The following is an 18,338-nucleotide window of genomic DNA, read 5'->3' on the forward strand; positions in this document are numbered from 1 at the left end:
GCATAGGGGAGAGACATACAACTTGAAATGAATGTATTTTGTGTTTATTGTGTGTAGCATTTGAACTAAAAAAACATGTCACTCAGGGAGGCCCAAGGAAGGTATTTGTAGCTTCGAGGAGGGTCTAGATTAAAAAGAATGAAGTCATACCACAGCCGCCCCTCCTCTGAAAAGTGAAAAACAGTCCTTGACGTTAAACAAACTCTGTCTTGTTTGATTTCCTCCACAAGCACTAACACACAATTTATGTGCTCTTATTGTGAAAGGTACAACCCCTTGCCTCCGATAATTAACTCCGGCTGTCTTGACGCCTGGTGCAACAACCGGCAATGACAATACAGAGCCCGCCCACCTCGTTCCACGCACTGCCGCACGATTGGTCCACGTGAAGTGAGTGACGTCGAATTTTCTGGCTACAGTCACAGCCGTCAAAGGCTCTGGCAGCCAATTGGTCCACGTCCAACTAGTGGGCGTAAATGGAATGACGACACTTCCAGGTAAAGTACATCCAGGGAGCAAACCGCATGTTTCTGTTAATAAATTAACTGAGTTTGTTCATTATTTCCTAACTTTATTTTAAGGGTATCTACAGTAACTTTTGGAAATGCTGATTGCAGTTTGCTGCTACTCTGACAGTAATCTTAATTGTGTAGATCTGTCTTTTCAGCATAAAGCATTTGTCTCTTTGTCTTAATATTTGTACTTAATCAAAGCTGTAATTACATGTTAGTGTTGTAAAAATCCACTTTAGAGAAGTAAACCAAATTATCTGCAGTGATTTATCATATTTGAGTCTTCATGAAATTTTAAGGTATTGAAAAGACAATCAAATTGTCTTTGCAAAGACCGTGAAAGACCTCTGTGAATGTGGCTAATAGAGAAACACAAGCAGCTCTCAAGAGCGTCAAAGATCAAGGTCTGAACATATGTTTGTGTGCAGAGGCTCTGCAGCACCAGTGCAAATAACACTCAGTTAAACACATTTACTGTATGTCATGTTTAACAAAAAACATCATGTACATCATGTATATTAAAGCGCTACAGTGGCAGATGACAAACTGCACAACCCATAAGCCCAGAAAAAAAACATCAGAAGAACGCACTTCATAATGACTTCATTCACATTTTAATCTTCAAGTTAGCGTGACAGACAACAAATAATTTCATTAATGACAGGTGGTTGAACTATTTGTGTTATGTGCAAGATTACTCATTAGTACAAGCAAACACATTGAAGCACAATTCTCCAATGTGTAATTCAGCAAAGGTTTTAAGACACAGTATTACACGTTTTAAACTAAAATACATTTATACAGTCCCTAGTGAATCATCACTAGGAACACAATTATGCAAATAGGTCCATCACTAAAAGCAGGCATCTGCATTCACTGCTAAATAAAGTGGCATCCTGTGCAGCAGAGCATGTGGCTGACAGCCTGCGCTGATGTGAAGGCTGGGGGGGGTTTAGCAGTTTCTCTTGGTGTGAATGAGAAGGTCTCTCTGCAGGTTGACTTCCAGACTCCCAACTGTTTTGCTGCCCGGTGGGTCAGTGACCAGAGTCAGTTTGTTAAACACTCCTCGACCGAAATAGTCAGCCACGACAGAGAACCCATCATTTGAGCTGCGTAACTGAAATCCAAAGAAAGACACAATAACTTGCTTTTACTCAAATATCCCTGGGGTGTTTAGGCGAGTGCACTGCACTTTAGTCAACTGCTTAAATAAAATCAAAATCTAACCTCATGAATAAGGCAGATCTTTAGATTTAAACAGATTATGAAAAATTATACTGAATGAAAAATAAATAAGTGAACACACAACTTCTTTCCAGTCAAAGCGTACATATTGTTACCTGTCTGTTGAAGTGATCATGCAGGTCGCGTTTCTGGTCCTGAGCACGCAGCATGTCCATGACTTTGCGGTTCTCAGGAGTGCAAGTTGGACACTCAGCCTCACTCTCAGCGTAGCTTTCGAAGCAGTGTTGGTGGAAGGAGTGGCTGCACAGGAAATGAACCGATGGCAGCTCCAGGGGGCTGTTGCACATGTTACACTTGGTCTTCTGGAATATCTTAGCACTGTGTAGAAATACAGGGGTAAAGATTTACACTCACTGGCTAATCTAGGATTTCACAAGTTTGCCACCACTCTCACCCCCTGAGCTACTAGGAGTGTAACGGTACACAAAAATCTCACAAGTCACGGTTCGGTTTTTTTCAGTACAGTAATGAAAAAATAGACAACTATTAAATATCTTTTACTTATTGGTAACCTTATTAAAACATACCACCACAGCAGTTAACTCTTTTTACACAATTTTTGAATGAAACAAATATATATAAAATCCTGCTTTTTCACATTGTTTGAATGAAAATAGAAATACAAAAGTAAAAAATAAAATCCTGCTGTTTTTTTAACACATTTTCTGAATGAAAAATATAAATATAAATTTCTGCTTTAACAGTTTTACTCAATTAAAATAAAAAGTGTAGTGCAGCTGGTCAGCTTTAAAGCCTGCTCAGATTCAGTTTTACTAGGAACTTACTTAGCTTTCCCCCTTTGTTAAAGTGAAGTAAACAAAACATGCTTATATCTAAAGTGCAGCTTAAACAGTTTTACTCAGCTCCAGTGGCGTTGATTATTTCTTTAGCGCAATGGTCAGGGAAACGCTCTTTCTTTTTAAACGACGACGATATCGTAGTTTGCACCAGATTGCTTTTTATAGTCGTGCCGGTTAATGTTCAAACTCGGGTGGTGTCGCTTTAGATGCGTTAGCATGTTAGACGTGTTTCTAAGTACATACTCGACCGCTGTTCTGCAGTGTCGGCACACTGCTTTTGTCTTGTCAACTTGTTTATTTCCATCTTCATATTTTACCCTGAAACCAAAGTGTTCCCAAACAGAGGACTTAAGGTTTGTGGGTGGGTCTTCAGGTTCGTCAGGCTCACTTGCCATGGGGTCCATCTCATTGGTTCGACAGCCTATTAGTCCGACTGTCCGCGGTGCTGAACGGCTCGCAGCGGGCGTATGGTGCGCCGCAACCGGCTTGGGGTGGAGCAGGCTCACGGCTTATGTGTTTGTCACTTTCTTTTTCATTTTAACCCACACCATGCACAAAGTGAAAGCGGAGATTTACGGGACTCAATTATGTCCGTTGCGGAACTACATATTTTTAATGGTTCGGCTCGCAAAAACGGAATTAAAATAAAACAAAATAAAATAAAATAAAATAATATCCTGCGCCCAATAATTCGGTACAGGGTCGTGCTGAACCGAAAGTCACGTACCGAACAGTTCGACACAAATACATGTACCGTTACAGCCCTATGAGCTACAGTGCTACGGAACTCTGTTTATCGATGAAAACAGGACTTGGGAATGATAAATATGTACCCTGATTGTCCAGGGGAAAATCCCATCCTTCATGTGACCCACCTGGTTTTGAGCTCCTGGATCTCGGAGCGGAGGTGAGCCGTTTCTTCACGATACAGGCGGATTTTGCATTCATCATCTTCTATCTGCTGGCTCTCCCTCTGCAGCTTGTTGATGAGGTAGTCCTTGATGACAGAGAGAGTGGCCGTCGAGTTGTGCGCCAGGGTTTGCACCACTATGGAAGCATAACAATCAGGGATGTAATGCTGTGATTCATTTCAAATAACATTGTACTGATGCCGAGAGATCTCAAGATTTTCAGATTTTGAAGTATGATTTAAACCTCCACCAGCTTACCAAGTAATGGAGGCATCAGGTTGTTTTGGTCAATGTGTTGGAGGACCTCACTGATGTAGGCCTTGCAGTCCTCTTCCTTTCTGGCAAAGTATCCCAACGCCTGCTCCCAAAGGCAACCCTCCTGGTCCCCATAGCGCTTGCAGGCCTCCACCACTTTCCCATACTCTTCGTTCTGCATGTGGTAGTGCATAATCTGCTGGTACCTGCACACAAATGCAAACCATCCCCAATTTATCCACAGTTATGACATACATATGTTGGATCACATTATATATGCATTAACATGAGTAATATGAGTAATGAGATGTTATGATTTGCTTCTCTATCATTAACTGGCTTAATACATATTCAGACGCTGTTCTGTCTCTGTCACTTACAGTTTGCCCTTCTCATAAAGGTAGAGGACGCCTTCTTTGAAGTTGTGCATCTGGCAGAGAACCAGGGCCTTATCAAACACAGTGTTATCGCTCCTCAGCAGTGACACAGCTTCCTCCTGCAGGACCTTTTTTCTCTGCAGAACATACGTATTAGAAAAAAAGAGAAGATTTGTTCCCCATTGTTAAACAAAATTTCTGCAAAGCCTTTAAATTTTCTGGAATGACATAACTACATAGTCATTTCTGTCTACAGCAAACTGTGCTGTATATGTATTATGCAAGGATTAACAGCTAGTTTTTGTGTTTTGCACTGACCGCAGGGTCTTGTTCGTGTGCCCAGTCTTGTAGCCGGAGCTCCAGCAGTGTGTCATAGACACCCTGGGGAGAACGGGGCTCCACCTCGATCATGTGCTCCAGGAAGGCTTTCAGTTCACGGGGGTTGTTGGCAAAAATTGGGATGAATTCTTCAGAGTTGGCCTTGTACAAAACAAATATGAATGATCATTTATAAGAACATTTCTGACAACATATGATCACTCTGATCATTTTTAGAACCAGAGGGATATTGCAGAATAACGTGACCATGACAGGATTAAGTTTTTAAACAGAAAAAAACTAAAGCACTGCACACTGACCTTGTTGGCCCGACCCCTATCCAGGCTCTCTTTTTCAGCAGTGTCTCCACTGGGTTGGTAGTTGGTGCATAAACCCTTCAGGAGCAGCGTGGTGCCTTCAGGAACATGGTGCATCAGTGTTTTGCCGTAGCGCTTCATGTTGCTCTCTGCTTGTTCAAAAGGCAGACGCCCGATGTAACGCAGCCCTTCCTGATAGTTCTGGGTTTCAGAGGGAGACATAAGAAAGCCATTTTAAAGAACATGTAACATTACTGGCTTCATCTGATGAAGTGATGCTTTCTGTCATTCAGACGTGAGAGACAGAGAGAGCACAGCAATGAGTTATAAATGTTCTGATGTAAAGGAAGAACAGATTTTCTGTTCTCCCACAGGCTGCATTGCTGATGGACTTCAAAACTTATTTTGCCATTAAAGCCTTGAAAAAATAGCATGCAGGATTTTTCTAAAAAACAATGTATAGACTCATGCAGACATGATCCCTCTCCATCGTCACTTATGACCCACAAGAAGTGTGTGGCTGCATATTTTTCTGCAGAGACTCTGCCTGGAATTTCCTATTATCCTGTTATGTTTTTGTGTTGGGGACGTTTATGAGCGTGTACCCTCAAAGTGCACAGGTGAGGTAGGGACTTTATAAAGAGGTAACAACGAGGTGCCAAACCATCAGCAGCAAAGAGAACCAGTGTCAGGGGGGAAAAAAAGAAAGCAAATACAGCAAGGCGAAATGTCAAACATGAGTGAATCTGAGGTTGGCTTTTACATTCACTTTTGCTGGCAAGCGTGTCTACAAACAGTAACTGACAATCTGACAAACTGTGTAGTATACCTTTAAATAATGATCATCGTCAGCGTGAGGGACACTCGCCACCATTTCTTACAGTAAACCCACAACAGTCCAATATATTCACATCAATTTCATCGTTTTACATAATTGGAAAGTGAATTCTGTTGCCTGTTTTATAATATCACACAGTGCAGTGGACTGAACAGCAGGATGAACTCTCATTTAACTCCTCTTTTCTCACAGGTTGTATGTAAAGCACCTTGCTGGATATCCATTTATTTATCCATATAGTTTGCAATGACATGACTGAGGATTCAAAATATAGGGAGAGACTGTTTGTCTAGCTATTTTTGTGGTTGTACAGGATTTATTTGAACCTCTTTTCTTTATCCCATGAAAGGAGAGCAGCTTTTTAAGTAATCTGCATTTCCATCTGCTGCTGCTATTTGAGTATGAAGAAGAAGTTAAGCAATGTGGGCCAGTTGCAGAATGTCATAAACTCAATCCTGTTTCACTGAGATGGAGTCAGAGGTACTTTGTTTTTGTCCTTACTTTAGTTACTAAGGTTCATTTTTAGGATAATCGTAACTTAAGGCGCTATGTGCAACCGGTCCCTCGTGCCCTATCAGCATTACATAGGATGAGGGCTCTAGTCTGAGTGGCAATCTTTGTCAATCATTCTCCGTCTATAATTTTGCACCCTACTTGAGCCATGCCCACCTCTATTTATTTTTCACCCTTCTCTCCAGTTCTGCTGTATTAACACCGGGTTTAATATATTTTGTTTCCATCCCACTGCCCTGCTCTACTCTACTTCAACACTACTTAGCTCTCTCTCTACTCTACCAGTAGACTACCACATCCACCTGTTGCACAAAACGCACACAGCAGTGTTTCCCCTAGGATGGAGTTGTAGCAGCGGAGGTGAAGCACACGCATGAAAAATAATTTTCACATGCATGAAACTTTTTTGTATGCTTGCAAAGCACAGCCTGCTGGGATGTTTCTATGTATCTACTGGTAGGCTACCAGAAGGGCTATTTAGGACTAAGTACATACAGTACATGTGTGCACAGTGATGAGCAGGTGAAATGTCTGTCTAGCTTACATATGAGGTGTCTCAAGATTTAGGAAAATAAAATTTTATTGAATATAATAAAAGTAAAAAGTCACCTGACATGCTGCTGTTTTGTGTTATGACCTATTTAAATGCTGGAAGTTGTTATTTACGTGACAACGCCTGAACGCAACACAAGCTCTGCATGAGTGCCGTGCTGTGCTGCCGTGCCAGCAGCGTGTTTGTCTGTGCGTAACAGCAGTCTGTGGATGGTTATTTAGGCTACACACTGTCCATAACAATAACTTTGTCAGCTGACAAACTGCACCGGGCTCGGGGTCAGGTTTGGTCAGGAAAATGCGGCCCGAGCCGCTCTAGCGTGCTCACCTGTGTGTGTGGCGGAACTCCGCCGTGCGCGATACAGAGAGCAGAGGAGAATTGTTAACGCGTGACCATGTAGAGACAGAAATGACCCGATGACATAACACCATAAATAGTATTTTGTTATGTTATTATATGACGCGTCTGTCGTGCAAAATAATATGACTTTAGTTTATGAAGAGGTAAGACAGAGCTCTCTCCTCTCCTCTACATAGTGCAGCATGTAGCGGACTGGTCATACCACTTGTCAATCAGGTAAAAGGGGCGGTATGTTTTCTGAGACGTTTGCGCTCACATAAACTGTGCCTGGCCCGGCATAAAACACGATCCGGATTGATTAAATTAATTTTGGAAATACCTAATTTTCTATTTTAGAAAACAGTATTTTAGAACAGTGGTAAGAGTCTGGAAACATTAATATTTTTCCATACTTTATTTTTCATTTTCCATACTTTTTAATACCTGGAAATTGATCTAATTTATTTCCATACTTTTCCATACTTTCCATACTTGCGTAGGAACCCTGTGTATTTGTCAGAGAAATTGGGCGTGGGCCTATACCGGATATTATTAGAAACTGTCTGAATTACTACATTTTTCTTGTTAAGCTGACATCTACTGTCATTTACACTACTCACACATGTATGTATAAATTTAGCAGCTCACAAAGTTCACAGCTGCACAACTTATTTGCTCAATACTTGACAAAGTCATTAAGGACGAGCGTTGTTGAATGTCTTGATAATGGCATTTAAACTATCTATGGCACAGTTTTCACTCTATAGTTTATTTGTTTACTGCATCATAGAAATTTCTGCTGCTTTGGCTACTAGCAGATCCTGTTCTCGTCCTGTTTATGGACATTTAGCCACTACAGATATCAGAGGTGACGTTTGATTCACTGAGTTATGACTCAGAAGAAGTGGTGTGACATTTGTAGAAAACTGTGACAGGTAAAAAAAAAAATTACAGCACAAATCTGGATGGTACTGCACATCCACTTGCATGTTTTTTACCTTGAGGTCTTCCAGCTGGATCTTCAGGTACCATTCATGGTGCATGTGTTTCTCAGCTAAGAAAACAGCATGGCTGTGGTAGCCAGCCTGCCGAAGAACCTTGATGGCGATCTCAACATCAAAGTGGACCTCACCTTCACTGCTCTGTTGACATTCAGAGCAGGAGAACAACGGTGTTATAATACGATCGCATTAGTGACCTGTACATTAAGAGAGCAGGCTTTAAACTATGTATTGTACTGTTATTGAGACCCATCTGTTCTCTGATGAGAGCCACTTAATAATTTTACTAGTGTCATTGTAAAAAAGCAGTTAGATTTTACTGTGCACTTTTTCTTCTGTATTTATCACCAAACCCTACATCCTCTGTGTCCACTTTACTACTCAGTCACCTTAATGAACTCTTCCAGCTTGGAGCTGTCCTTCAGCTTCGTGTAACAGTTCAGTAGCAGAGTGGTGTGGTCTGCATTGGCTAGTGACTGCCTGTGCAGGGCTTGCAGATAGGCGGTCAGGTTATGGATCCTCTGCGCATCCAAGAATTTCCTGATGACATACGATGGCTCCAGTTTCCCAATGGTGCTGTGGGAAAACATAGTGATGTTTTAAGTGTGGTTTCATCAGTGGGGAGACTGACTAGCAAACCAGTCTCTGAAAGCTGAGCAATTACACAGTTCCTCGAGGATTTTGCAAACTTTTTGGAGGGATTGTTGAGGCCTGAAATGCCTGATCTCACTGCAGCTTTTGTAAAAAAAAAAAACAAAAAAACTGTGATGCATTTTGTGCTGTTTTGGGGCATTTCTTTCCGATGAATTTGTCGGAACAAGTGGGGATTGCAAAAAAAAAAGTTTGGGTTTTTTTGTATGATTCATTAAAAATCAACGGCAAAATGATTGACTGAATGAAAAAAATGAATGATTTATATTACACTAACATTACTACTAGCTGCAAATGTTGAATTTGTGTTCATTGTTTCAATCACAACATTATGACATCCTGAAGGAGCTGATAGAGCAGTAACATTAAGCGCCACATTAAAAAATGAACCAAGACCACAAAAATCATCATGGCAGCTTTTCTCTCTCTCCCTAACTTTGACACCTCTACATGTAATAGAAATCAAACTGCTCAAAGATGAGGCATGTATTACAGTCCAATCTAAGACCACAACAACAGTTTAAGCCCTGGCATGTCTCAATGGATGCAATTACCGAATGTACTGCTGGATGGCACCGTCATGGTCTCCCTTGAGATAAAGGTGATCACCGTACTGTCTGAAGATCTCCGACAGTCCGTCACTGTCCAGGTGCTGGCTCTTAGCCAGGTTTATGGCCATCACAAACAGGTTCTTCTTAAACAGCATCTTAAAAGACAAACAAGGAGGTGACAATCCTGTTACCTGATCCACAGTGCCATTGTCAGTGAGCTGATTTATAAGGGACTTTGGTCATTAAGCATCCAGTACAGACAGTACCCTCTGGACTCACCTCCAGTTTGGTCTGCGTGTCTTTCTCCTGCAGAACAAACATGTTTCCATCTCTGGTCAGGATATAGAAGGAGCCCCACTCTGCCACCACATCGATGACATCATCAAACGAGGCACTGTAGGCGATGAACTTGTTGTCCAGGTCATAGATGGTCAGAAGCTGTTTGTCTGATGGAGAGCTCTCCCTGCTGCCAAACTCTGTCCTGAGGAGTAAAGTAATGCTGTCAACATTCCCTAAACATGGGGATATTTAAGAAAACCTGCTGCAAACTACCATCACTGGAGCACAACAATCAACACGCAATTTAACAGTATATTTACTGAGACTAAATATGTAAATGAGCCCAGCCACAGTCAATTTTGTATAAAGTGCCACAGATGTAAAATCTGATGCTGCTTTTACATGTATTTTACATGTCTAGAAAGCAATAGAGTACAAAAGAAATGTTTCCACGGTTAAACCTGGAATAATGGTTGAAGAGACAATACCAGTATGTGTTCATCATGCAAGAAGAAGGTTAATAACAGGCCTACTTAATAAGTATTACTGGTTGCTTCAATCATATAGCAGTGAACTGGAGCCACTGTGAGCCTTCAACAGGCAGGAGACATAGATATTAAAGTGGGACGCTACTGAGGGAAACAACCAGCAACAGAGTGTCACACTGCTGTTTTCGTATGTTGAGCTCACTGTAAAGTTACTTTATAATGCATGTTTTTATTGTCTGAACCACTAAGACCTCATTGTCTCTTTGTCTCCATCTCTCTTCCAATGTTAAGTCCTGGCAAGAGTCTCTTCCTCTGTGTCTGATAAAATAATAAGGCTGATTGTATTCAAGGTTATGGGCCGCGACTGCCAGTCAAAGTAATTTCATTCTAGTCTCAAAACTGTGCAGCCGGACGATCACATAGCACAAGCCCTTGCTGGGGTTCCTATGCAGTACGCAATGCTCACCAGCAGGAGTGGGCCTACTGTATCTTCCCAGATAGTTTGTGAATTTATTCATAACGGTTTTTGGATTACCAGATTTGACACCGTTGGTCAGCCCAAACACCTGCACACTGAATTTGCAGGAGTGATTTTCCAGTTGCCCAGCCTTTTGTTTCAAATAACTGTTCTCTTTCTTCAGTGCATCCTGAGTAGTCTCCAGCTGTTGAATCAGGTCTCTGCATTATTGGCAAATCCCTCAGGACTATTAATTTTCTCTCCATGCTCTGATATGAGCTTGTTAATGGGAGTCAACTTGTTGTCGAGTGCTGAGGAGATGTCCTTGCACACAATCTCTCATATCAAAGCTGTCAGTTCAGAGTCGCTGGCTTTTGCACGTGTACTCATTGTCCACAGGTGTTGCAGGCTGGCATTCTTTGTCAAAGAAGCGTATGCTTGTATAAGCAACAAAAGCATTCTCCTCAGTTGCTCTTTTTAAAAAAACAGTCTTCAAAACTAATGAAAGTATACACATGCAGTATATACATTTAATCGGGTCATCAATAAAATGTAAGTAATTATATATATTGGAACTGAGGGGAGCCACCACAATCACACACACAAGCGTATGCCACTAGAACCGTTCTTGGAAAAATCAGGGCGATTGTACACCTGTTTTTCCCAGACATTTAATTTCAGACATCGTTTCCTCTGCGGCAGTGGTCAGTCAGCAGTAATAAATCAGGAGCAGCTATGGTGGCCTTGAGAGCTCAGGGTACTGCAAACTAAGAAACAACTTCAACAATCAAAAAAAAATAGTGCAAATAGAGAAAACACAACCAAATATAGTAAACTGCTACAACACTACAAAGTGATGCACAAGACATGACATGTTATTCAGTATGCCAGAAAAAGGTTTAATACGCACCAGTACATAGTATGTCAATGCAGTTTGACAAAAATACCTGGGTGTCAAACTGCATCCAGCTGTATTGCATCTTGCAGTATGCAAGCCAGCATAGATTTCTGGTTATTCTGACCCACAATCCTCTGCGCAGTGCAGGATACATTACATCAACTGAGTTGCAGACAGATGACAGCTCATTGACAGCTGACACAAATTGCAATAACTATTCAACCAATCAATAAATAAATCAATCAATAGCAAACAATCTACAATTTATGCAGTTAAAACTTAAAACCACATACATTGCAAAGTAACAACAGCAGAGCTCTCCAGGTTGACCTTCCATCTCTGGGGAGCTTGGCGACTGGCATTTTGTCGTGTCTCCAAGGAAACCGACATTAAGATCTGCTGTGCTTCAAATCGTATACTTTTCTTTTTACTTCAAATTTCGCTCTATGGACTGTGATGAGTATATGAGCAAGAGAATCAAAGTTATAGGCCCAATCATGACAAAGGAGTATGTCTCAATTGTATTCATACTCCGTGCAACAGTATGTACTTTGTAGAGGCAATTGCGGTATGTACTGAAAGTAAAAGTGTATGATCTGGAACACAGCCCTAGCATTAGTCTTTTACTTATGATTAGCCTGCCAATTTCAACAATCAGACAAAAAACACACAACTAAATGTGAAATATTCGAATGTTTTGTTAGCTGGCTATAAGGTCAACATTTACTTTCAGAGCCCGTAGAGGGGACAAGCAAGATTAACTACTGATGGGTTTTGCTGATATGAATGTTAAAATTAAACCTTTCACTTTGCTTGATTTGTTTATCAGTTAACACTTAAGTAACAGCTATATACATTTTAAAATGTAAGTTTTAAAACACAATTAAAGCCGTCAAATTACAACTTATTTTGATTTGAACCATTAATTAAACAAATTGCAATTTATTTTCATCCTGTGACTTGGTGACAATACTGTAAGTAACTTTATGTGTAAGTAACTTGATGTAACTTTATGTTACTTTATGTGTACAACCCCAGCAACGCTCAAACACATCCTGGTTGGCTGTAGGACTAGCCTCACTCAAGGCAGATACACTTGGAGACACAACCAGGTCCTCAGGTGTCTAGCTGACAAACTTGAGTGTAAGAGGGTATTCATCAACGCCCAACCCTTCATCAACCAGGATGCACGCCGACACCCAACATCGTTTGTTAGGGAGGGAGACAAGCTGATGACCCACCCCTCAACCCCTGATCTGGGCCCACTGAATGCAGCCAGGGACTGGCAGCTTAGAGTCGACTTGGATCAGAGGCTCATTTTCCCCCCGGAGATCGCGACAACCACCCTGCGACCAGACCTCGTCCTTTGGTCTAATTCCTCCCAGCTTGTTTACATCATTGAGCTGACAGTCCCCTGGGAGGACGCCATGGAAGAAGCGTATGAGCGCAAGAAGCTGCGGTACTCCATCTTAGCAGCTGAGGTAGAGGACAGAGGCTGGAAAGTAAAGGTGCGCCCGGTGGAGGTGGGGTGCAGGGGCTTTGTAGCCAATACAACAGCAAAGCTCCTTAGGGAGGTTGGAGTCAGGGGACAGGCTCACAGACAGGCCATTAAAGAGCTGGCCAACACTGCTGAGAGGACGAGTCATTGGCTGTGGTTGAAGAGAAACAACACCATCTGGGCTGCTAAGGCAAACAGCTAACCCCGGGACACACACGCAGGCATGATCAACCTGTGGTGGGCCTGCCTCAGTGGAGGGTGCCTTGTGTTAAATGGCCGAAACACCCGTCGATGCTGAGGTACACAACTGACGATGTGTCCCGGCGGTAAAGCCTCATAGCAGCCATCTTTCAAGAACTTCCCATGAATTAGAAGTGGTGCTACAAGAGGGATGGCAACATCTAGTCCTTTCAACGAGCCAGCTAACATAACATTAGTCTGTTTCACGATTAATGGTGTGTATTTCATCAGATTATTTGAATTTGCAGGCTAATAAGACACAAAAGGCTAGCGCAACATTAACAGCAGAAATCTACAATGTTTGAATCATGTGATCAAAAAGATTAAAGTAAACCAAAACAACTACACTTTAGCTCATTTTCCAACATCACTGATGGATATCCAACTTCAATAAGCCAAAAACATGGCAATAAGGCCCAATTCCAATCCGGCCCCTAAAGACTCAAGCCCTGAACCCTCACTGACTTAACTGACGTCAGCTGTAAGTGATTGAGTGTGAGAGTCTGAAAGGGCTCCGGATGCTACAAATAGGAATGGGACAGCACTTATCTCCCTCTCTACAAAATGTTGTTGACACTGGCGCCTCTAGGCGTGATCATTTATCGGTTATTGTCAGCATATATTTATTCCACACACAAAGAATATCTAGATAGATAGATAGATAGATAGATATAGATATCATATATATATATCTATATATATATATATAGATATATATATAGATATAGATATATTCTTTGTGTGTGGAATATAACCACTGGTATTCCTCTGACTTCATGTGTGTTTATGTACCATCTTAAATCCTTGTTAATGTAATGTTTCATTGTTTATCTATCTGTTTTTGTCGCTCTCCTTCCATAACATTACCGTTTGCATATCTGACGTCCGTGTTTTCGGGGTTTTTTTTATAACACTTCCGGTGTTCCGAGGGCAACCCCTGTATTTGACGTCACAACACTATGAACTGTGGGTAATTTCCTTACTGTAAGTCTGCATCGATGCTAACTTACGATAAGGGGGCATAAAGGGCTCACTCAGTGACTCACTGACTTGATGATTTGACAATGGCACAGCCCTCACACACTCACACACTTCACATGAACGCACCTCTAAGTCAGTGAGTCTGTAAGGGATCAGATTGGAATTGGGCCTAAATGTGTCCCGGCCATGTGCATCACTTTTTAATGTCCCCTGGAAACAGTTTCCAATTTGTGCGTGCTATGTGCAGAATATATATCTATTTGGTTGTGCTTTCTATATTTGCATTTTTTTTCTAAATGCTGCATGTGTTGTCAAATTGGTGAAGATGTTTTTTTTTTGTTTTTTTTTTATGTGCAGTGTGTTGAGCTCTTGGGCCACTATATACAACAGTTATTTGTATGGATTTCAAGAGCCCAAACCTAAAAACTTTATAAGCAGGCAGAAACTTCTCTTGAGAGCTAGGCCTAAAGAAGGGTTGGAAATCCTTACTAAGTACGCCCCTTGATCTTTGGGAAGCATTTCTGTATATATTTTACTTTCAACTGAAAATATTACCCTTGAGCATCTAAAGTGGCACAACCACAGGCTTGTCAATGAACTCGCTTTGCTACCATTTTATCCCCCAATGATCAGTACATCTTTATCCAAGTTATTCAGTGTTGTCCTTACTTGTTGGGAGACTTTGCGTCTCTGACGAGTAAAAACAGATATCCACGGTGCCAGTGGGCCAACAGCTTGTGTCCATCGAAGGCAAAGCAGGGCCCTCGTTCATCAGGCTGGTACAGGTACACGCATTCATCACCAGCCACAATGAACTGGGAGTCCTGGGAGGGATCTGCCAGGGAGGAGCAGCGCAATGCACAGCCATGTGTATCCAGCTCTACTTTAGGATACTCCTTGATGGACAGGGTGTAGCACTGAGCAGGGGGAGATAAGGAGGTAGTGGAGAGAAGGTCAGAACAGCAGCCTCTAGAGCAGAGTCACAGAAAAACCTCACAACATCAGCTAAGGACTCAACAGTAAGGTCATCTTCAGGTTAAGACAATGATACATCATTAGTTTCTCTTTAAAACATTCTGTATACACTGACAAATGATGGTTAAGCTGAAAGCAAGGCAGTTTGAGAGGGTTTGTTTTGTCTGGGAGTGACCACACTTACATGGACTTTCTCCAGAGTGGCAACAAACAAATGTGTGACCTTTGCCACTTGGCGGAAAGCAAGGCCTGTGACTGGGCTGGTTCCCTCATGCAGAGTCAGAGTTTTACTGTGACGATCTCTGGTGATGTCACCTTTGGTCAAAACCACACTGCCATCTGTGAAACCTGTCGAGCAACACAACAACAAATTACAAAGTAGGAGGAGAAAACTCTGCTAGCCAAGCGGTGACTGCAGGGTCAACTGGCAGAATGCAGACCCTGTCTTTGTGTCTTACCAATAGCCATGAAGTTGAGGTTTTCATGTACACCGAGACAAGACACTTCAGTCGGTTTGTTGCCAGGAATTGCGGGGAAAATCCTAGTGCACAGAGGATTTCCACTGTCCCTCTTGTCAAGGTTCCACACCTTTACCTGAAAAACGAGTACCGATTCAGTTTAGTGGTGGTCCATTAAAGTCATAACACAACTGTTCTGTATTTAACCATCACTGGAAAACTTCTCACTTACTAGAGGGTTTATTCCATGTTCATCCTGCCCCACTGACACAAGAATGCTGTGCTGCTTCAGCTGGTAGAGATGAGTTACCCGCAACTTGTAGGCCTGAAAAGACGTCAGCTGCAGGGAGCGTGTCATAAGCCAGATCTTGCCGTCCATATGTAACATTTAGGAGGTTAAGGACAACTGAGTGAAGCTGTAGCGAGAGATGCAGTGAGCAGGGCATGTATGCCATGTGTGACAGTTCAACATTAGGCAATCCTGTAGTAGTATCAGAATATGGAAACTGAAGCTGGACCATCAATCACTGAAGACTTTACTGTTAAATGCCATTCATATAGAATAGTACATCTGTGAGGCATTGTTATACAGACTTGTAGCTGAGATTTTTATACTCATCAACACATGAATGGCTGGATTGTGCAGAGAGAACATATCCTTTGCATCTGCATGCAAAGTACTTTTTGTTTATACACTGCAAACACTAATTATTGCTGTAATGATACAGCTACACCATGATTGAAACCTTGGGCATAAAGACCTTTTTCACAGCAGACATTTTGACTTGTCATTGTAGGAAAAGCACAGGTGAAATTGATAACATTAATAATAGCTCAGTTCCATTAAGTGGGCCAGTGAGCTATTCCAGTGAGCCAGCATGCACAGTGCCAGGACCTGCACTAAATGGAATGCAGCTATCATTAATATTATTAAATACACCTGTGCTTTCCCTACTGTGACATGTCAAAATGTCTGCCGTGAAAGATAGTCCTGTTGGTATACCAACAGCAGTCATTAAGCCTGTAGCTATTCAGTGTGAATAAAATGGACAAAAACAGAAAGTAGCTCGCAGTGACTCATTAAGTCTAACGTTGAATAATGTTCAGTGGTATTGGCCGAGAGTAACTGAGAGTTTATTAAACAGAGTTTGGTGTAACGCTGTTTCCAATATCACAAAACGAAACATAGCCTGGCTGTACCGTTCAGTCTAAAGCTCACTGGTTCGTTTTACTGTTAAGGCAAAGTTATTTATTTCCAACACAGTCGCCAAATTACCTCATTTCGAGGTTTGCTTCCTCAATAGCTGAGTCGTAGCTAGCATCAGCTGTCAGCTACCCACAACAACATTAGCTGAGCTAGCTAATTGGTGCAGTTAAAGGATATCTCCCAGAACAACATGACCCCGGCCGGAGTCACAAGCTGATATTCCGCTTGGGACAGCAAAGTTTTTCCCATTATCCACAGGATCCTTCACCGTGTCTTTATCAAAGAAGACAAATTTCCTCCACTGTAAGAACGCTGCCATTTTGTTAGCGTTAGCAAAGTAGCTTCAGCAGGGCGTTGTCATGTGACACAGAGGTCACGTGGGCTAACCGGTAGCAACTGCGACAGACCCATGCGTCTCATACATGTAGCCATAGACATGTAGCCCTAATGTATTAGCATTTTGTCTCTCTACTTACCTCAGCTTGTCAACACATATTCCCACAATTTAAATACATAGCATTATACAGGAAATAACCTTCTTTTGACTTGAGATTGCACAGCACAGATTTGCTAAATGTAAATAAATGTCAATAATGTAAAAGTGTCCATGGTTCAAATATTAAGTAAAAGTGTGATGGAAACCAAACAAGATACAAAATTTCTTTTGATAATGCTTTTTACCCTTGTGGTATTGTATGGTTGCTTAGTGAAAGATGAGTAAGGACAACGGTTGGATAAAAGGGTAGAAGATTCAGCATCAGAATTTAATCCCTAGCAGTGTTAAGAAAGGTTTGAAACTGCATTTAGATCTCTGTCTTCAATTTAATTACTGCACAAAAATAAAAATATAATATTATGTATAGCAGACTGTTATCTATGTTTTTAGGTAGAAAGGAGGACAGTGGAGGGGTCTTTGACTCGTGACTTGAACGTTTCCAAAATCCAGGCTCCAAGTCCTGATTTAATAGAGTTTTCTGGGTTTCCTTGAGAAAGATTGAAAGACCAGTACAGGCTCCTGCCAACAGTCTAACTTTTTTAGGTTTACTTCGCCCTTTTAATGTCATTACGCACCTACTGTGTTATACGTCTGGTATGATTGGATTCTTTATGTAGGCTTCTCATCACCTCCTCTTCTGTGTCTGACCTTGAACTCTTTAACCTTTTATAGTTATCGCAATAGTTACACAAAGACCACCAGAGCATCCAGTGGGGGAGTTCATCATAGCAAATAAGAGAAATGTCAGACACATCCCACTCTCAACACTTCCACCCATTCACAGCTCAGACATTTCCCTGAGGTGGGGGAACCTAATGGGTGATAGTTTCACTTTAGTGGGACCGCCACTGGCAGCGATTGAAGCCTATAGTATAGTACAGTGTACTATAGTAAGGCATAGTGTTGTGTAGTCTCTTATAGTTTAGTGTTGTGGAGTGTATGTAGCGTAGTATACTTTACTGTAGTATAGTATAGTATAGTATAGTATAGTATAGTATAGTTATCAGGTGTAGTTGGATGTGGTGTAGTGTAAGTTGTAAATGTTCAAATGTAACAGCCCACATGTAAGTAAGAATAAGAGCTGCAACGATTAATCGTTGTCAACTACTTTGATAATCTTCATTCATCTTCTAACCGCTTCATCCTCTTGAGGGTCGCGGGGGGGCTGGAGCCTATCCCA

General features: G+C 41.6%; 1 protein-coding gene across 1 annotated transcript; it reads right to left on the reverse strand.

The window, feature by feature from the left end:
- Positions 1-1,110: 1,110 nt before the first annotated feature.
- vps11 (VPS11 core subunit of CORVET and HOPS complexes) lies at positions 1,111-17,872 on the reverse strand. Its single transcript, XM_049592435.1, has 16 exons — positions 16,836-17,872; positions 15,688-15,832; positions 15,456-15,591; positions 15,182-15,345; positions 14,692-14,939; positions 9,461-9,662; positions 9,185-9,336; positions 8,369-8,555; positions 7,977-8,120; positions 4,739-4,936; positions 4,419-4,580; positions 4,104-4,237; positions 3,727-3,929; positions 3,433-3,604; positions 1,853-2,075; positions 1,111-1,629 (listed from the first exon to the last, which is right to left on the reverse strand). The coding sequence occupies exons 1-16, from the start codon at positions 16,979-16,981 to the stop codon at positions 1,465-1,467; spliced, it is 2,781 nt and encodes a 926-aa protein (XP_049448392.1). The 5' UTR covers positions 16,982-17,872; the 3' UTR covers positions 1,111-1,464.
- Between the last annotated feature and the right edge of the window lie 466 nt (positions 17,873-18,338).

Source organism: Epinephelus fuscoguttatus, linkage group LG12, assembly GCF_011397635.1.
Source record: "Epinephelus fuscoguttatus linkage group LG12, E.fuscoguttatus.final_Chr_v1".
NCBI lineage: Eukaryota > Metazoa > Chordata > Actinopteri > Perciformes > Serranidae > Epinephelus > Epinephelus fuscoguttatus.

Bases quoted from the DNA above. Each gene is read 5' to 3' on its own strand.
- vps11 (XM_049592435.1), bottom strand. From the start codon at position 16,981: ATGGCAGCGTTCTTACAGTGGAGGAAATTTGTCTTCTTTGATAAAGAC. The intron at 15,833-16,835 runs CCTTTAACTGCA...AATGTTACATAT, and splicing joins CATGTTGTTCTGGGAGATAT to GGACGGCAAGATCTGGCTTA. The intron at 4,937-7,976 runs GTAAAAAACATG...TCTGAAACCCAG, and splicing joins TCCAGCTGGAAGACCTCAAG to AACTATCAGGAAGGGCTGCG.